Raw genomic sequence first — 21,288 nt, 5'->3', positions numbered from 1 at the left:
AAATTTCCCCAAAAATTAACGCGTCAGAAGGATTAAATATATACCCATTAACTTTGCGAGAAGGATCAAATGTACCCAATGTGGCTTTTATTTAATATAAAAAATATTTAAAATCGAATTTTTCACTTCCGTCAACCAAAAAGGTATATTTGAGTTATTGTGTAAAGAAAGGGGTATAAATGAGTCATTTTTTAATGAGGGTATATTTGTTCTAAATCGTATATGTCGGTGGTATATTTGAACCTTTTCCCTTATTTTAAAAAAATATATATTATATTGATTTTTAGTTATTTTATTGTATATAATTAAAAGGGAAAAGGTGCAAATATACCCCTCAATTTTGCGATTTAGAGTAGATATACCCCCATTAAAAAAGTGGTCTATATATACCCTTGACATTATAAAATGATGCAAATAGACCCCTGCCCTTACACAAATAGTGCAAATATACACTTTTCGCTAACGGGATTTTTAAAAAAAATCATTTAGCTTATTTTTTAATTTAAAAAAAAGTCTACTCATTTTTTTGGAGTAGACATATTTTTTTAATGCCACATGGTAAAAAAAAATATGGTGGGTCGGGTCTGGTTCGTTTAAAAAAATATCTCCGTGGCTGTAAAAATAAATAAATCTACCCATTTTTTTAAACGAACCAAACCCGACTTACCAGAAAAAAATAATCATGGCTTTAGAAAAATATGTTTACTAAAAAAAAATGGGTAGACTTTTTTTAAAGCCACGTGGTATTTTTTTTAATTAAAAAATAAACTAAATGATTTTAAAAAAAAATTCCGTCAACAAAAAGGGTATATTTGCACCATTTTGTAACGGCAGGGATATATTTATACCACTTTTATAACGGGGGTATATCTGCTCTAAATCGCAAAATTGAGGGGTATACTTTTCCTAATTTAAATTACACTTTTAGAAATTGTAACAATCATTTCGATTTCTCTTTTATCTGAGTATGTTTCGATTAATTTATAAAATATCACTAATGAATCGAAAAATTAAGAATTATTAATCCTTTTTTGATGGAATGTATCACTTGTTAAATAAAAAATAATAAGCTTTAATATAATACAAAAAAGTAGTATAAAATTAAGATAGTACATATTTGAATCACAATACATGTGGTGTCTAATAGAATGCGTACTGTCCTCCATCTAGTACTCGAAATAGTTATCAATATTTATCCACAAGGAAAAAGTCATAGATAGCCTCTAAATTTTATCATATTTTTCCCATGCCTATCTAAACCTAATATTGTTCTAATTTAATATCTAAACTACTATGAATTTGTACCACATAGATATTTTTTGCCCACATGACACATAAACTGAACTGTACGTACAATAGGCGCGTGGGTCCTCTTGTAAAATCTTATTTTAGTATTTCTTAAATAACTTTTTCCTTTCTTCTTATTTTTCATTTATTTTGATTTTCAAATAATCTGTTTCTCTTTCTTATTCTCTTTCAGCGTGGGTCCTCTTTTGCTTTTCTAACCACCATTTTAGCTACCACATCCCTCTGTTAATTGTTCTCATAACTCCATTAATTCATTCTTAAAATAGTAAGTCCTTTATCCATAAAACTATTATGCAACTATTAAATAGATGAATAAAAAGGTTCGTCGGAGATAAAATTTCCGGCTAATATCCATGGAAGATTTAACAAATTTTCGCACTTTTCATATCTGCAAAAAAATTTGGTGGAAAATTTTGTGAAAACGAAAGGAACAACTTGAAAGCCATCCGGAAAAGGGTTGGTATGGCCTGTTTTAGCCGGATTTTGGCAGTCAACTGACAACGATATCAGGTGTAGGAAGAATAAAAATAGGTTGTTGAGTTGGTGGAAAGTCGGGAATGGTTTTGCGGGGAAGAAGAAGGGTAGGGTTGTGTTGGGTGGGTGGGGATGGGGATGTAGAAACGTTTGGGTTGATGAGGAAGAAAAGGAGAATAATTGTTGGTGGGGTGGAGGAACGGCGGCTGGGGGTGGGGAATGGCGGTCGGTGGTGGTGGGTTTGACGTGGTGATTGTTTTGGTTGTGGTGGGGTCCGTTATTTTTTTAAAATTACTTCTTTAATGAGATGAAAATGATGGTGGTGGTGGTGGTGGTGGTGGTGGTGGTGGGGGGGGGGGGGGCGAAGGAGATGAAAATGGGGGGGGGGGGGGGGGGTGCGGCAGCCGGAGATGAAAATGGTGGGTGGGTGTTGTATAATTTATTTTTTAATTATTATGATGACCCTGCCGCCACATGTCATGTTTTCATTTGACAAAGTTGTCATGTCATGGAGAGTGTAATACACTCTCCTAATTTTGCTGATTATTGTAAAAAAAAATATCCAATGGGATCGAATTCGGACTGATTTAGATACCCACTACGTACAACTCTCGGTTTAGATACCCCAAAAGAAAATGTGATAAAGTTTAGGGGCTATCTATGACTTTTGCCTATCCAAAATGACAACTTGTCTTTTTAAATTATTATTTTTCAGAATTCGCAAAACATAAAATAAATAGATAATACTCACCACAAACATGAAGAGTACTGTATATTCAATTCGTTGAACAAAATTTCTACTACACGAGCTTGTACAAATGTTCAAATAAGATATTGACTTACAGGGAAAGTATTACATAATGCAGGATGTGCACTCCAAGGTTAGGGGTGAACGAAACCGACAAATCGAGTTAAATCGGTAAAAAAAAAAATGACTAATGAATTGGTTTGATTTGATTTGGTATTTTAAAAAAATCACTATAAGTGGTTGGATTTGGTATTAAGTATTAACTAAAAAAAGTCAACCCGAGACTAAATTAACCCGACATCATATATATATAATTTTTAAAATTATTTTATCCATAAAAATATTTATTATAATAAAATTTATATATTTTTCTTTAACTTTGTCATAGTTTTTATTTTTCAACATCAGATTTGGGCTCCAAAACTTTGAGAAAACCTTTTAACTACTTTTCAAAGAAAATGTTTCAAAACGTTTTTAAGTTCTTACTAAAAGTAATTTTTTTTTCGGAAACAATCACCTCCCAAGATAAAGGTAAGGTTTGTGTACACTTTGCCCTCTCCAGACCCCATTTGTGGAATTACACGGGTATGTTGTTGTTATTGTACTCAAAGTAAAAGCTTTGAAACACTATTGTTGAGTAGTTTTCCTGTCTTTTTTCCGGGTGTTCAGTTGAAAATTAGTTTTTGCTAAAACTTAGATGAGAAGATATCAAAAATAGTGTTCTAAAAACACCTTGTTTAAGCTTATTCAAGCTAAAGCAGTTTAGAGGAGTACACTAACACATATCTTAGTAGGTCAAGTTATAATTATAAATTGATCTGCTTCCAGCTTTATGTATTTTGTTTGTTAAACGAGAATGTAAAAAGAAGATATCCAGCATTAATAATGTGTATATAAAACCAAAAGAAGCTGCAATATTTTATTATGTTCATCAAATGCTGGTATGCTAGGCTGACAGGCCACTAGGTTTCTCTCATTTTGACACTGAACTCGTGGACAGTTTGACAACGCCATATCGCTGGAAAGGGTTAAATATCAAGCTTTCTATGCCGACACTGTTCTTAATTAGTTCTTACGCAATCATTAGCCATACTAATTGTCCAATATTGCTCTGCACGAATAAAACTAAAACCGAAGATAAACGTGCTAACTGCTAACATGAGATGCTGTCACCTTAGATTTAGTTTCCTCTTCCTAAATACATTTTTCATAGAATTAATTGGAGGTAAACTACAACATACAAGAATTTATTATTTTGCATGTCAAAGATAGTGAATAATGCTGGAGAAAATAACTCGGGTTCAATTATTTCCTTTTTAACTTTTTGTTTAATGTCTCTAACTTACATTTTAAGTTTGGTGGACTTCCATTTTCTTCCAGGTTAGATAAGAAATAGTAGACGGCAATACAAACAGCATGGCGCATCTGGTGTAGTGGTATCATAGTACCCTCCCACGGTACTGACCAGGGTTCGATTCCCTGGATGCGCAATACTTTTTTATGATTTCTCCTTACACTTACAATATACCTTTTTTATGATTTCTCCTTACACTTACAATATACCTATTGGCTGCTTCTCCATTCCTATTTCTATTGAGAGTTGTTACATCTACAAACTAAACCGTTCCTATGTCAGGTGTTGACACTTCAAATAGAATACACCCATTACAAAGAGAAGTATCCAGCACAGGATCCTTTCTTTTGCCATTCACATGCCTGCTGATATTCATTCATTCAGAACAAATAGCAGCATCTCAGTGATGGAGAAGGTTCTGAATAAACCTCTTGAATCATCCATCTGGTTTGCTCATCGCTTTTCCTTATTTGCATCTTTTTACATCCAAGGTGTGCATGTCACTTGGGAACTGGCTAAAATCCATCATATAATAAATGTCACTCAGTTAATCTCACACGGTAGTTTAATAATGTGTGCTTAGTTACTCTTCCTAATAGGATCAGTTGAAGCGAGCTTTACATCCAAGGTGTGCATGATTTCTCCTTACACTTACAATATACCTTTTTTATGATTTCTCCTTACACTTACAATATACCTATTGGCTGCTTCTCCATTCCTATTTCTATTGAGAGTTGTTACATCTACAAACTAAACCGTTCCTATGTCAGGTGTTGACACTTCAAATAGAATACACCCATTACAAAGAGAAGTATCCAGCACAGGATCCTTTCTTTTGCCATTCACATGCCTGCTGATATTCATTCATTCAGAACAAATAGCAGCATCTCAGTGATGGAGAAGGTTCTGAATAAACCTCTTGAATCATCCATCTGGTTTGCTCATCGCTTTTCCTTATTTGCATCTTTTTACATCCAAGGTGTGCATGTCACTTGGGAACTGGCTAAAATCCATCATATAATAAATGTCACTCAGTTAATCTCACACGGTAGTTTAACAATGTGTGCTTAGTTACTCTTCCTAATAGGATCAGTTGAAGCGAGCCAGGCGAAGTAGTATAAAATGCCAACTGGACAGAGGACAGTTTCATAGGTTGTCATAACTCATTATTAGTTGGGTCTTTCTTAAAGTTATAGCTTGGGACCAAATAAAATTTACTAAACCATAGTGCAAAGTTTAATTTTAACATCATATCTGAAAGAATACAAAAGTAGCAACTCTAAATTGATGAATGTCACTATACATCACACTTGTCTTCCAAAAATGAACTAGGGGAAGGTTCTTCTGTCGTCCTTAAATTTGATCAATTTAGAATAACTAGCTCTAAATTGATCAATGTGCCTCATCAATGTCTCCTCATCTTAATCTATTTGTCGCTGTCAACAGGAAATATGAGAAAACCATGTGTATCCTATCACTTGTTTTAATAGAAAACTATAAACTAGCAATCATCTACAGTTCATCATGATCATCATCATCCTCGCTAGCACCTGATTCTCCTCCCGGCGCTCCACCAGATTTCTGATACACCGCAGTGATTATTGGGTTGCACACAGCTTCCACTTCTTTCAGCTTTTCCTCATAATCTTCCTTCTCAGCACTCTGGTTGTCATCCATCCATTCAAGCGCTTCTTTTGTCGCCGTTTCAATCTTCTCTTTCTCATCAGACTCTAGCTTGTCTGCAAGCTTGTCCTTGTCATTTATTTGGTTCCTCATGTTATATACGTATGTCTCCAGGCTGTTTCTGGCATCAATTCTTTCTTTGACTTTCTTATCCTCCTCAGCGAATTCCTCTGCCTCCTTGACCATACGTTCAATTTCTTCTTGACTCAAGCGACCTTTATCATTGGTAATTGTGATCTTCTCTGCTTTTCCAGAGGCTTTGTCTTCAGCTTTGACATTCAGAATACCATTTGCATCAACTTCAAATGTAACCTCAATTTGAGGAGTTCCTCTGTTGAAATAAGAAAAAAAAAATTAGTCAAGCAGGCAATAATATTATTTTAGTCAAGCAGGCATAGAAACTCATTAGACATTCTTCTCAACCAGGTGCAGTAGACAAGTACCTTGGAGCTGGAGCTATTCCAGTTAAATCAAACTTTCCAAGCTGTCTGCAGTCCTTAGTGAGACTACGTTCACCTTCAAAAACCTGAAGGTAAGAATTTTTCATGTCAGAAGAGCCAGTAAGTCCAGACATATTTCTTCTCTTGAGACTTTCAGCAAAACACGTTGAGCCAACTAAAAAAATAGTTCTGACGAGATACCTGAATTGTCACTGTTGTCTGTTGATCCTGATAAGTGGTGAAGACTTGAGACTTTTTAGTAGGAATAACAGTGTTTCTTGGGATCAACTTAGTCATCACTCCGCCAACAGTTTCAATACCAAGAGTAAGTGGAGCCACATCCAGAAGAAGAATATCTGGTTAAATTCCAAAGTTAATTGTCAAATATATGCTTTTCGAAAAAGCTCCATCAAACGGATAAAGACAGAAGAAGCAATACCTTTGGTTTCATCACCTCCCTCGCCACTCAAAATTCCTCCTTGTACAGCTGCACCATAAGCAACTGCTTCATCAGGGTTGACACCCTTGCTTGGTTCCTTGCCATCAAAATAATCCTTCAAAAGCTGTTGAACTTTTGGAATTCTGGTACTTCCACCAACAAGTACAATTTCATCAATCTGGTTTTTCTGTAGACCTGCGTCCTCCATAGCCTTCTTAACAGGCCCCATTGTCTTTCTGAACAAATCATTGTTTAACTCCTCAAAACGTGCCCGAGTAAGTGGTTCAGAGAAATCCACACCATCGAATAGAGATTCAATCTCTACCCTAACTTGGTGCTGACTACTCAATGATCTCTTGGCTCGCTCAGCTTCTCTCCTAAGCTTACCCAAAGCCCTGTTGTCCTTGCTGATGTCCTTCCCGTGCTTCTTCTTAATCAATTTAATGAAGTACTCCATAATCCTCTGGTCAAAATCCTCTCCTGCAATCAAGAAACCATCAGTGCAGTGTTAACTTGTGAACAGGGCTGATTTGAAACCGAGTTACAGAACTAGTTTACAGCTTGAAATTCATGACTAGCATTTCTTTTCTTCAATATATGGGGAAAATGTAGAAACTAACAAAAAGAATAGAGCAATTGATGCGCAGTGAAAAAGGGTGCTGACCTCCTAGGTGGGTGTCTCCATTTGTGGAAAGAACTTCAAAAACACCATTATCAATGGTGAGGATGCTAACATCAAATGTCCCACCACCAAGGTCAAAGACAAGGATGTTCTTTTCACCACCTTTCTTATCTAATCCATAGGCAATAGCTGCTGCAGTGGGTTCGTTAATGATTCTTGCCACATTTAGTCCAGCAATTACACCTGCATCCTTAGTGGCCTGCCTCTGGGCATCATTAAAGTATGCTGCAAGATTTAAAGGAGAGAACACATAAAAATATCAGCCATCATATGAAACAATATTTGGAACGAGTCATAATCTATCTAGAGAAAGAACTTTTCAACGTTACCGGGAACAGTGACAACTGCATCCTTGATTTTCTTTCCAAGGTAAGCTTCAGCTGTTTCCTTCATCTTGGTCAAAATCATGGCGCTGATCTCCTCAGGACTGAAGACCTTGGTCTCCCCATCTTTAATCTTAACTTGGATGTATGGTTTACCATCCTTGTTAACAATCTTGTAAGGAACAAGTTTCATGTCCCTTTGAACTTCCTTGTCTTCAAACCTATCAAATAGATAGTTTAGTCATTGCTACTATATCACACAAACATTCAGACATAATATATTACAAAAGATGACAATGGCTTACTTTCTTCCGATAAGTCTTTTGACATCGAAGATGGTCCTCTCTGGGTTAACAGCGGCTAGATTCTTCGCTGCCTCACCAATCAACCTCTCATCGTCTGTGAAGGCAACCCATGAAGGGGTGATGCGGTTACCTTGGTCATTTGCTATGATTTCTACATGTCCATTCTTGTAAACACCAACACATGAGTAAGTTGTTCCAAGATCTATCCCAATAACTGTTCCCAACTTGGTAGCTTCTTCTTTGGCTATAGACAATGCAAACAAGCAACCTGTAGAGAAACACAGCGAACAACTCAATGCACTGCTATGACTATGAACATCTATAGTTTCCACTTTTTCCGGTTTAAGTGGCAAAACTACAACCTTTCCCCAAACAAAGGAATATTCCAATGTTAGGACCAAACAAAACATTTTTTTCTTTGTTTTCCCAAAAATAGCATTGCTAGCCATTACAAATTTTAACGCGGATGTCCTCATATCTATAGTGAGAAAACTGTAAAGGATAGAATCATTGCATCTAAAAGAGGTTTAATAATATATCAGAGAAGAACGCAAAGGACGCGCAAAAGAAGTCAACAAATTGTTTAAGCTAATCCCTACTCTAGGAGGGAAGGCTTCGGAGCATTATTTTCACAATTGACACTTTAGTAGTAACCGGGTAGCTCTGGTTACATGCATTTACAAAGACTAGATTGACACAAAAAAGGGAAAGGAATAGGAAAGGAAAATTGAAGGTCACTCAACTTCATGCTCTTTTGCAACAAATGCATATAACTTCAAGGATGCCGTTTCGTTTATCCCTTTTTGGATGAATAAATAGGTCGCAAAAAAAGGGAAAGGAAGATTGAAACTAGCTCAAAATTTTGTCCACATGGCAGTTGACTCATTAATTTCGAGGCGTGCATAAATAGTTGGTGATAGTTCAGGTAAGAAACGTAAACACTTGATAGTTCAGGTAGTAAACTCGCAAAAAAAGTGATACTTTTAGGTGTGTTTTTGACCATTATCTCAATAAGCAAGCATTCTATCATTGTTCTTTCAATTCTATCTAAGTGATCTCATACTCCGAACAAATAGACAGGTACCAGATCTGAATATTTCAGGAATATCATACCAAAACTGAGTATATATACTATACAAATCTAAAAGTAAAAGACGTCAATATTCTAACCTAACTGTCAGCCACTTATGCAACTTGCAAATTTCAATTGAAGATTGTGGAATTGACCAATCAACCGTAAAAGTTAATTAACAGATGTGAATTCCTACAATCCACCAATCTGAAAGTTAACAGATGTGAATCTTCTAACCTAACTAACTATCAGCTACTCTGCCATTGTTATCGCAAAATATTTCGCGCTCACTTGTCATTCTCGTTTTCATTATCTCAGGAACTCAGTAGAGGCAAATCTAGTATTTCTAGAATATAGGTGCACAAAGGAAAAAATGCAAGTGGGAATTGATCATTGTTCCTCTCCATAAATGACTAAGCTTTTTAACTAAATGCACCATTAAGCATTTTTTGTAGTATGAGTGCCAGGAGGTAATATTAGATCAATATATACATGAAATATCTAGTTTAGCGGAAAGATCATGGTTCACGTGCCCCCAAAAAATTACACATAAATTGGCCACGGCTAATTTCAATCGAAGATTTGCATGTAATTAAACAATTGAAAAGCTTACCGAACAAGACGATCAAGGATGCGCTTCTCTTCAACGCACCACCAGCCATTGCTCAACGATCTAACACGTTCCACTAATAAACTCTCTTCAAATACAGGCTAATAATTCTCCTCTTCCTTCTCTCTTTGTAGAGACGGTTATGGACTCTTCAAATATCAACTTGAGATCCACCATATATATAAAGGTTCGTTTGCTCTACGTGCCGAAACATTTACTTAAAAAAAAAAGCCTATGAGTGTCATATTTGATGACGTGGACCAATCAGATGCAAGGTATGTGAATGTGAGAACCAATGAGAAGATGCCGCGTTTGTTTTAACGACTCGCACAGTGTAAATTGACGAGCATGTCATAAGTGATGACATGGACCAATCAGATTCAATTTTGTGTTGGGAAGATTTAAACCGTTGATTTCACGTATGGTTGGTGATATTTAGGCAGTTGCGCCCATTGCCTTTCGGTAACTAGAGTTTACGCAGAAAGTTCGTCAAAAACTCTTTTCTTTTTCTTTTTAATTTCATACTTCAAATTTATTTATTTATTTGGTCCAAATACTTCAAATTTAGATCAAATGTCCACTGTGTGTTTCATTTTTTCTCGGAAAGAGGTTCAAATTTATCCATAAATTGTTCACTTTGCTTAATCTATTAGAAGTAGGAACAAAAATACTTTTTTTGGGTAACTGTATAGTATTTTATCAAGAAAAGTATTTACAAGCAAAACAAAACCTCATGCTATTTCCTACTTGATCCTAAGCATCAAGCAGAAAGTCGCATCTACTTAACTATACTCAAAAACAATTACAGCAGTATATTAAGGGTTAAAATTAAGTTCGTTAACTCTTCCAGCTAATCTAGTCCTCTTTAAGCCCAAAAATACTTTAATTATTACCGTTTCGTATTGTATTTGTCCAAAGGCGAATCAAGAATTTTTGCAATATGAGTTCACAACTAAAAAAAGAAGGAAAAATTGTATTAAGTGAGGCTTGATCCCTAAACTTCTAGGTAAATAACTCAACCTTCAATCAAGTGCACAATTTAACTTGTTTGTAGCATGTGTTCCAGCAGATAGTATTATACTAAATTTAGAAAATATATACATAAAATACCTAGTTTTACGGAGAGACCATGTGTTCACGTGCCCCATTTTTTGCACCTAAAATCGCCCCTGCATTTGTCATACTTAGCAAACGCAGATCTCGTTTCTATCACGAAAATTGACATGTGCGCGTTACAAGTAAATTTGCAAGATGTATCAGTGGACATATATGTATATATATAGCAGCAGAACAAAAAAGATAAATATGACAATAAAGGTCTTGATTTCTATTCTATTGGTAACTCATTCCGCGGTGAGAAATTACTGCTGATTTCAACGCACACAAGTACATATGGCCATACAAATATATAATATAAAATATCGTTCCCACAAGAATTCACGATTAATTACATCAAGCTACCTAATTTTCAAGAGGTAATAAAGTGCAAAAATTGGTCGATCGAGTACTATGTGAATGTAACTAACCACAACTTAAGACAGTAAACAATCAAACACTCACACTTTTGAGAAATAATATGAATGTCAAGCCTAGAGTTATGAAGTACCTTAACAATCCCGTTATGGTTGATATAAGTTCTTTAGATGAATTGATATGTCTAGGTAAATAATTTACAAGTTTGCTTTGTGGTTTTTCTGACCTACTTTGATATGCTTTCTTGTGAGCCGAAGTGTTCTTCTATCGTGCGACCCGGCGGCTTATGTGCGACCTGTGGCTCACGCCTCCTATTTGTTTAGGGCGGGCGGCGTGAACTTTGATTCGATCCGGGTATTCAATCCCTCAGTCCTAGGGTCCTCGTAGTCCATTAGAAAGAAGGGGAACCGAAGCTCTATGTCCTTGAAGAGATGATAAAAAAGAGAAATATCGCTTTACGAGATGAAAAAGACCGCTAGGTGAGTTTGAGAAGGAATAAGGTCTACTGAGAACAACCTCTCTATTTTCCAAAATAGGGGTAAGGTCTGCGTACAATCTACTTCTCCAGATCCACTTGTGGGATTACACTGGTATGTTATTGTTGCTGCTTTGTTGTCATGAGTCTTTTGAGCTCCTATTCATTTATATTCCCCGTATTTCTATGAAAATAAATATGTTGTTGAGAAAAATCTTCTTGGATCACACAACTAGTTTGGTAAATGTGCTTTCACTAAGATTCATGATCTAGTGATATCAATAGGAATATTTTCACACAATGTGTTATTTTATCTATGTTTTACTAAAATGGATGAGAGAAATGGGTGAAGTATGAAACTTTAAAAACATGATATTATGTACGGTGTTGGAAGGAGGATTAGTTGATTCTAAGAACATGATATTATGTACGGTGTTGGAAGGAGGATTAGTTGATTCTAAGAAAGTACTCCCTCCATTCCATAATATAAGTAGCATTTTTAGCTTATGCATACCCCTTAAAAAATTGCTTACTTTTAAAAAATATGAGTGTTTCTATTAACTTAATCCTACTTAATGCCTAGAAAAGGAAGCTATTTAATAATTCTTGATTATAAATAAGGGTAAGTTTGGAAGAATAAGATTAAGAGAGATGCTAAATGATCACACTTATTTGGCCTAAATGTGGCCACACATGTGGAAAGACTACCATAACCTTCTTTTGACTTTGCAATGTTTTCCTCCAAAACTCACTAATAAATACAATGATTTATTCATATTCCCAAAACATTTGACCAACTAAAATTGATCCATATTTCCATACAAATGAAGATGAATAGTCTCTACATACTTTTTGTATTTGATATATATAGCAAACTATACGGTTTATTTAATTTAAAAAATTATACACTTTACTTATTAAAAAAAAATTACGTCCACTTAGAAAAAAATACCGCTGTGCAACTTGTTACTAAGCTATATTGAGTATAATTAGTGCAAATGTAGATAAATACAACATGTGGGTTTTTTCAATTTGATATAATCAAATATTCTATTTAATTAATATTTATTTAAATTACATGTGAAATTATAAGTAATACTATGTTTAATTTGAAGTACTTATACTAGCTAGTTTTGTCACACACTTATATATCAACCACATTAAATCTTTAACATTATAATTTTAATAACATAAAAAAGTGTTATAAAATATCAAATAAAAGTCACAAGAGATACAAGACCCTTTTTGTATATAAATCATATTAATTTTATTCATAAATACAGTGTACAATTTGATTTATGATAGTGAACAAGTTATTAAGATAGTAAAGGAACATTACAATGTAAGATTCGGATCTTGCCAGGCAATTGCCTTTTCCCACAAGATATTGCTCTCCTCCCCTTCAATCAATCCAATGTTTTTTTTCCCACGATAGCGATATTCCTTTACTACTTCTTGGGGGAAAATGTTGTTATTTTGTAATTTATATGATACTTTACACACTTTAATTAGATATAATTTCATTATTTTTTAAAAGTTGGAATTTACAACTAGTACTTATCTAAAAAGAATTGGACTTAGATACCAACCATATTAACATCTTCCTCGGCGGAAAAAAAAAAAGATACCAACCATATTAGATTTTAAATTTTTAGTTTAATTTAATAAAATAAAATTATGTAAAACTACTATGAATAATAATGTAAGCGATAGAAATTTTTTGTCTAAAACTTTCTGCAACAAAAATTAGCGACAAATTTCATTTTTAATCGCAATTCTTCATTATTTTAATATTTTTTTCTATTTATTTTATGATGTGAACAAAAATCCATCATTATTCCATTATTATGTTGCTACGAAATGTCATTAAACTTATTATTATTAATTTATCAAAACTAAATGCACCAACACCACTGCAATGTTTATCAATATATATGAAATTACTTTTGATTACTTATTAAAAATAGTTAAGGATACATAATATGTCCACAAACTTTAAAGTCTTCCATATGAATATTTTCTTTGAAAACGAGTGCTTAATAGAAATTATCTGAAAATAATAAAATACCGAAAATACATAAATATCTTTACAATCATCAATAAATAATTAATTTTACATACAAAAATGTTATATTATTTTTGTTACATACAAAAGTAATAAGTTGCAATAAAATAAATATGAGCTTCGTAAATCTTGAGGTCACAACTTACAAGTACATATACGAATGATGTATTGTTAAAGATTACCTTTTTCATTTATTTGAATGTTAATTAATTCTTAGGAAAACGCCCAAAAATACCCCTATCCTACTCGAAATAGATCAGATTTACCCTCCGTTATATATTTTGGCTAAAAAATGCTCTTGCTCTTATGTTTTTATCTCAAAATGCCCGCCAATTATCCAAATAACTCGAAAATACCCTTCCTACTAATGGTTGTTCCAAAACAAGAGAAAGGGAACCAACTTTGCCCCCTTTTTTTTTTATCCTCGGAGAGGAGGAGAATGGGGTTGAATTTGTGAGAAATATAATAATAACATATGAAATAAGTAGTATAAACACTTCTAGGTTTAACAAATACGTAGTATAAACAATACTCCTCTGGTCCAAAAAGAGTGTCCACTTATCAAATCAAGAACGAATTAACCTTTTTTTTTTTTTTTCAGATTTACCTTTATTAAGTGTTAAGTGATCAAATCTCAATACCTATCTAATTAGGGGTAATTTAGTCAAATTACCTATTTTTACCTAGAAATTAGTATTTTCTTAAGGGGTTTGCAAATGGCTAAGTAGACGCTCTTTTTGAATCGGAGGGAGTATTATTCACAATTCACCCATGTCCACCTGTTGTGAGGCTAAAATTGTCACCATTCCCCTTCAACTAAAATTACACCTTAGAACTGATAACTGTCTCAAAAGACTATTGTGGTCGTAATAGTACTATAAAAACTAAAAAATATCGACGTACTATTGTCTGTTTCATTAGCAAGCAAGGGTTGCACCCTATTCACATTTTATTGTCGATATTTCCTCCTAAAAATATATTATTATTTCTTTAGAAAATGCAAGGACATTGAAAAATAAAGAACCACAAATGTTAAGACAAGAAGCTAAGGGCGCGCATACTCTCATAAATACCGAAATCGAAATTTTTGACACTTCCATTTTGATATTACGGTATTTGATAGGCATTTTTTTAAATGGTATTCTGTTCTTATAGAAAAATACAAAAATATCAAATATCGTACAAATACTCAATTACATATACAATTTATATATTATATTATTATATAGTCAAAATTTTAAATAATCTAAATATAGCTAATAAAAAATGCATTATTATATTTCGCATATATTCACCTCAACGCCCCCCCCCCCCCCCCCCCCCAAAAAAAAAAGTGAAAATAAAAAATATATGAACAAGGGCAAAATTACCCATTCGAATAGTTCAAGAGAAAAGTTGATTCATTTTCTCTTATTTCGGAACAACCGTTAGTAGGAAGACATTTTTAAGATATTAGATTAATTTAATTATTTTCTACTAATCATTATTCAGAAATTAAAAAAAAAAGTGAAAACAAAAGGTGAAAAGGATCGCTACATATCTCTAGAATAAGTTCTTGTCTTGAAGAAAGTGCTCAACTAATTTCACATAATTCTGTATACAAATATTAATGGGTAATCTTAAAAAGAAAAAGTAATTAATAGGTCAAAATGCATTAATGGTGTAAGATGAACTTTGGGAGAAAAGGGTAGAAATGTCATTGAATTTGCATAGATGATCTAGATACCCATGCGAATTTACTCAATTTACTATCTTAGGCCCATTTGGGCCATTGTGGCCAAAATCAATGTGGTAGATTTGATTTTTTCTAAAATCAATTTCTTGTTCAAATTCTAAAACACCATTTATTTTGAAATAAATGAAAAGCCTAAAACACCACTTATTATGGAATGGAGGGAGTAGAAGGTTGTTTTGTTTTATATTTCAGCCAAATTATTGTACTCAACACATATTTTGCTTATTATTATAAGAATACCAATGATATTCCTTAATCGAAATTTTAGTTATAGTTTTTAAGTTTTTTTTTTTTAAGATTTTCTTATATACTTATTTGGCTGTATATTCCATTTAAGAAGTCAAATTCCTTATATATTTAAATTTGTTTCTTATAGGAATTAATTTTAAAAACAATCTTGAAGAAGAAATGTAAAGGTAAGTAAATATATGTGTGATCCTTAACATTATCAATTCGGAAAAAAAAAAAAAACTATTTAACCACTAAACATTACTAACCGCAAAGATGCTTACTTGCATGTTGGCCCTTATCTTGTAACTGCCACAAAAGTTTTTATTTTTAGATGAAAGGAAGAAAAAGTTCTTCGTAGAGTCACAGTACGACAACGAAAAAATGTCGAAGGTGGTGGTTTCCACCATAATCACCGCCTTCGTCTTTTTCGTTGTACTATTCACACAATTACTCAAATTGAATCATAATAACGTATATTACACACCTAATGGCTTGAGCAGAAGATTAGGCCTTAAGACTCGTGACCCTATTTTTGATCCTCTTGTTGCTGAATTGGAGAGAAAGCCTAAAGGAAAAAATAAAGCAGATAATTCGAGTCGAAGATCGCATAATAAGGAGGATGATAAATATTTTGATAATGATGGGAGGTTGAAAACTAGTTTGAGATTAATGGTTTTGTTCCCTATTTTGGATGTTGCACCGAAAGATGGTTTTATTGAATATAAGGAGCTAGAAGTTTGGAATACGCAACAAGCTATTGATCGTTTGCATTATAGAACTAAGAGAGAATTGGAGTTTCGAGATAAGGATGGAGATGGAGCTATTTCTTTCTCTGAATATTTGCCTCAATTTACCAATGAAGACATAGGTAACTTATATTCCTTAATTTTTCATTATAATTAATATTCGTTAAAGTATGATTTAATTACAAGTACAATATTTGGGAACAGCCAACTTTGGACAATGTTTGTATATTTTTTTGCAAAACGTCACACACTATCAAGAATTTAGAATATCCTATGTACCTTTATTTTTTCTTCTCAATTATCAATATGACACTTTTTATTTGTACACCCGACAAATATATATTTTAGACCTCATTTTAGTATGAAATTTCTGCTGATCAACTAAATTTGGTCATCTTTAATTTACAGAGAGAAATGAGACAAGCCATGGAGAAGCAGGATGGTGGATGGCACAATTTAGAAATGCTGATGCTGATCGAAGTGGAACTCTAAACTTATATGAATTTAGAGAGTACGTAATTAATATTATTCTTTTTTCTTTTATTTCTCTTAAATTTTGGGTATGTGTGTGTGAAATATGTTATCAACCATTGTTGTGTCAAGTGAAGTTTAATCCCTAGGATATGTGCTTTGTCTTCCTCACACAGTTTTATGCACCCTGAAGATAGCAGGAACGAAAATATACAAAGGTGGTTGTTGAGAGAAAAAATAAGGTTAGAAGAAATGTTTTATTAATTACGTTGTTAATGTATAAAATTTATATTTTAAATATTTTCCATACTTAATTATAATTCTTTATTATCAATACAGGCAAATGGATGTAAACAAGGATAAGAAGCTTAATCGATTGGAATTTAGTAATGGTGCTTATAACATTTATAAGACGTACCTTGAATATGAATCTCGGGGAACAAATATTCCTACACCATTTGAAGCATTCGCCAAGCTTGACTGCGATGGGGACGAGTAATTATTCTTACTTCATCTCACTTGTTTCAATTAGATATAATTGAATCATATTAGTAATTGTTTTAACTAAAACAAATTTTGCTAGATTTCTGAGAGTGGAAGAATTGAAACCAATTCTACAGTATTTGTGCCCCGGAGAACTGTCCTATGCTAAAGTCTACACCACTTATTTGATTCGAGAGGTAAGTCAATCTCTTTATGATACTTAATTAAGCCTAAATCAAGAATTGTTCTAGTATTATTAGTTGGATATACTGTTAAACCACACCCCGCCGGTCCTATTATTAGGTTCAAAATTTTCTCTATGATTAATTACTTTTCTCAATACTTTTTCTTAAAATAATTTTATATTTCTATAGTTCTGAATTACAGGTCACTATAGTTACAATGTCTACATAACAAATGCGAAATTAATAACGTAACAATTTGATTGAAAAATTTGCAACGTAAAGAGTTGCAATTTCATTTGCTTTACTACATCCCATCCTAAAATGATGGTTTCCCTAAAAATACTTTTAACAGAAAATCACTCAATTTCAAAATCTCGTATAATTGTTATGCTTAGAATTTGACTGAAAATACATGTCAACATAGTATTATGCATTATATTTGATTCAAGATTTTAACACAATTTGTTTTGGTGTCTAGGCTGATGATAACCAAGATGGTAAATTATCGTTGGATGAGATACTGAATCATGAAAGCATTTTCTATAGTACGGTATATGACAATGGTAGGAATGAAGATCTATTCCACGACGAACTCTAATTTGTGGTACGTCACTCAAGTGCCATTGGGACCATTGAATTTTGAACGTACATAGCACGTAGGTTGATTCAATATTGAGATGACAAATGCCGGAGCAGACTCTCTTTTTTTCTCTCTTTTTTCTCATAGGCTTTCTCCTTCTTGTTATGATAATCATCCCAAAGAACCTCTAACATTTTGATTGACTGACACTCCATTCACTTGTACATAAATGATATTTGTTCCTTTTTTTCTTTTATGTAATTACTTAGGGTGTTTTTGGTAGGAAGGAAAATATTTTTGCGGAAGATGTTTTTCTAGTTTTTTTTTTGGTGTTTGGTAAGTAAGCATAAAATATAGTCTCATATTTGTATATAATCTAGGCAAACACTATGTATGATGGTGGGGGTAATATGTGGTGCGTTTGAGAATGCAGAGGAGTGAAATGCTTATGACACTTATTTTCTCTACTTTCATCATGAAAGTTATTTTCCTCAGAACATGTTTTTCCTAGAAAAAATGTCTTCCAAAAATTTTGATCAACCAAACATGAAAAGAAAATTAAAAATATTTTGTGTTACATTTTTGTGTCTCAGCTCCTATTTGAGTTAGTTTATGCCTCTAAAAATCCTATGTATGTGCAACATACTATAAGGTTTCAATCAGTCAACTTAAAGGACGTTAAACAGTTAAACTGAACCATTCGATCAACCTAATCATTAGAAGACTGGTAGCAAATGGATTAATAAACTTATTCCAAGCAACGTAACTGAAGAAGAAGCATTATTATTTCTCTATAGACAACAACCATCAACATTATATTATATATCACGCCATAATATATTGTTGCTTCACCTTTATTTAGCGCGATTAATGCAACTTCAGTATTGTTGTGGAGGTGAATATGAGGAGATTATGTTAGCTAAGCTTTTATTTTAATTTGTCTCAACAGGAGATTACATTAATTCACAGAGGCAGTTCATTTCAACTTGATATGATCCATGTGCTCAAGTCAGCTGATCATAGTTCAAGAAGTAGTTAACTATTTAGAGGAAGTTAATTAGTAGCGTTGCAGTTAGCTGAATGCTAGTTGAAGATAGGAAATTTACTTACTACTTTACTCATGCATTAGCAGTAGCTAATAGTGTGATATATGGAGCCTTGTGGAGGCAATTTTGCTTTGTATGTATGTAATACAACCTGTACTAACTTGATGAATAAGAATAAATTTAGAATATTCTCTCTCTCCTAATTAAGTCCTATAATTGCAATTCCTCTTCTTGGAGCTTATTCCCTGAGTGAAACAGAGTAAAGTAAAGCAGTTATTCTGATGGATTGTGGTTCAGATATTATGTTAATTAGCTGGCGGAGGAGGGTCATTTCAGCTTCATGAGCTCAAAATAGCTAATCCACTCATTTAAATAAGATAATGATCTTTATAGATGGCCGCTCAATTTTTATTTTATTGCACTAAAGTCGCTAAACTATTTTTTTTGTATATAAAAATCATTCAATTTTGCCCAAGTATCGTAGAAAGTCATTGAATTATTTTTTGTAACCAAAAAATTATTCAATTTTGCCAAAGAATCACAATAAATATATACAACTTTTTGGTCACCATTAGTTAGTGTTTAATGGAGTTAGTACTTTGAGAATGGAAGAATTGTCCCTCATCGATAAAATGGAAGTGTTTTAACCACTTCTTGTTCTACTTGATTTGAAGTATTGCTATTGTTAATTTTTTATTAATTGAACTGGCCTTTTATTAGCAAATCAAACTGCGTACAAAATTGAGGGACAAAATCCTTAATTAGGAAATGAGATTGCCAGACCAATCTCTATTCACTTTTGCCTAAATCCTTTGAGAAAATGAAGATTGGAACAACAAAAAACAAGATGGATCTGATGGGTTTTCCTCTTCTCACGGTAAATCAAACTGTGAATTTCCACTGCTTTTATTTGTCTAAATCTGAATGAAGCTATCCCTATCCGATGTAATTGTAGCAAGCTTCTCACTGATCTTGGTAGTTGCTTAAAGCTTGTGAAAATGGTGCTTCCTTTGTGGGCATGGTTGATTGATGCGGGTTTATTCTTGACCCTATTTGCTTCCACGTAACAGTGGTTGACGACTATCCTCTTCCTTCGCACCTCTTTCTTGATTGATTCCACCTCGGTGAGCATGCTCTAACGACTTAATTTGCCCTATGATGTTGGTAACGAGTAAGTTTGAGTCGACCTCTACTATCACTTCTTGGACTTCATATGTTTCACAGAGGTTGATTCCAAACTGCAATGCCCAGCTCCTTTCCCAATTGTTTGTACCTACTGCCAGGTAAATTGAGAAGGCTACTATCAGCTTGCCTTCACTATTTATTATGATTCCTCCTGCTCTGCAATTTTCGTTTTTACAACTGTCATCTGTATTAATTTTGTGCCATTGGGTAGGTGGTCTCCTCCACTGTACTATTTTGACTGGTTAATGGGTCATTAACTTGTTAATGAGATTTTGTATGAACTCCAATGTTGGTTGCATTCTGATTTTCCCAAATTCTTGTTCAGTAATCCCGAATATTGCCTGTAAAATTAGGAATTCAGATTTTGGTCTCGGTGGTCTTTCTGATCCATACCTTGCTTCACATCTCGATCTCCATAGTTCCTACATAATCAAAGCCGGAACGATCTTTTGTTGGCTGCTATCGTATTTCATTTTTTATGAGACCACCACTATAGGAGCAATTGTCTAAGCTGCATTACTCTAGTTCGTATTTCAAATATCCCACCAAATTTGCTCCACATGCTTCATGCAAAAGCTCCCAAGCAGAATATATGTGTTCTATTGATTCCAATTCCAGCACTTGAGGGACACAACAGTGGCATTTAGCCTCTAAATTAAGAGCAAACTTGGCTATATTTGTATCTACTCTTAGCCTGTTGTTTAATGCCCTCCATGTGAGGAATGGTTGCTTGAAAGAAACCATTTTATGTCAAACCTTAGAGTTTACATTAGCTGCCTCCTTCTTCTATCTCAATTGATCCCAAGTTGATGCTACCGTAAATGAACCATTTGTCACGACCCGACTAGGGGCCATGACGGGTACCCGACTACCGAGCACTACTCATTCTACTACTCATCATACTCATCCTGCTTTCACTTATCATTCTCACACTTCTAACCATAGGGAAACCATTTTCACTTTCAAACATATCTACCTTTATGTACATGAGCGTCTCGGGCTATCAAAATAATATATATATATATATATATACACACACACACAATGAGGAAATCATGAGACCATACTACCCACACATACGTATCTACAAGCCTCTACTAGAGTACTAGACATAAGGATGGACAGGACCCCGTCGTGCCCAAATATGTATACAAAATAATAAATCAAATAGCACC

General features: G+C 33.7%; 2 protein-coding genes and 1 non-coding gene across 4 annotated transcripts; 2 read left to right on the top strand and 1 right to left on the bottom strand.

The window, feature by feature from the left end:
• The first annotated feature begins 3,949 nt into the window (after positions 1–3,949).
• Positions 3,950–4,020, top strand: TRNAG-CCC (transfer RNA glycine (anticodon CCC)). The gene has a single exon. It is a non-coding gene; the product is annotated as a tRNA-Gly (tRNA).
• A 1,089-nt stretch (positions 4,021–5,109) lies between these two features.
• On the bottom strand, positions 5,110–9,600 carry LOC132639706 (luminal-binding protein 4). Its single transcript, XM_060356142.1, has 8 exons — positions 9,442–9,600; positions 7,757–8,024; positions 7,458–7,672; positions 7,111–7,353; positions 6,447–6,926; positions 6,209–6,363; positions 6,011–6,093; positions 5,110–5,898 (listed from the first exon to the last, which is right to left on the bottom strand). The coding sequence occupies exons 1-8, from the start codon at positions 9,488–9,490 to the stop codon at positions 5,397–5,399; spliced, it is 1,995 nt and encodes a 664-aa protein (XP_060212125.1). The 5' UTR covers positions 9,491–9,600; the 3' UTR covers positions 5,110–5,396.
• A 6,153-nt stretch (positions 9,601–15,753) lies between these two features.
• On the top strand, positions 15,754–19,089 carry LOC132607869 (uncharacterized). 2 transcript variants are annotated; one of them, XM_060322002.1, is made up of 7 exons: positions 15,754–16,285; positions 16,572–16,674; positions 16,811–16,876; positions 16,974–17,129; positions 17,218–17,314; positions 17,781–17,906; positions 18,832–19,089. In XM_060322002.1, exons 1-6 carry the CDS (start codon positions 15,799–15,801, stop codon positions 17,898–17,900), a joined length of 1,029 nt encoding a protein of 342 aa, XP_060177985.1. In that variant the 5' UTR covers positions 15,754–15,798; the 3' UTR covers positions 17,901–17,906; positions 18,832–19,089. The 2 variants fall into 2 exon arrangements, with proteins under 2 accessions (XP_060177985.1, XP_060177949.1); XM_060321966.1 differs by lacking the exon at positions 18,832–19,089 and having other exon boundaries at positions 17,781–18,324.
• Positions 19,090–21,288: the final 2,199 nt, after the last annotated feature.

Source organism: Lycium barbarum, chromosome 1, assembly GCF_019175385.1.
Source record: "Lycium barbarum isolate Lr01 chromosome 1, ASM1917538v2, whole genome shotgun sequence".
In the NCBI taxonomy this organism is placed as follows: domain Eukaryota; kingdom Viridiplantae; phylum Streptophyta; class Magnoliopsida; order Solanales; family Solanaceae; genus Lycium; species Lycium barbarum.
This window is presented reverse-complemented; position numbering and strand designations above follow the sequence as displayed.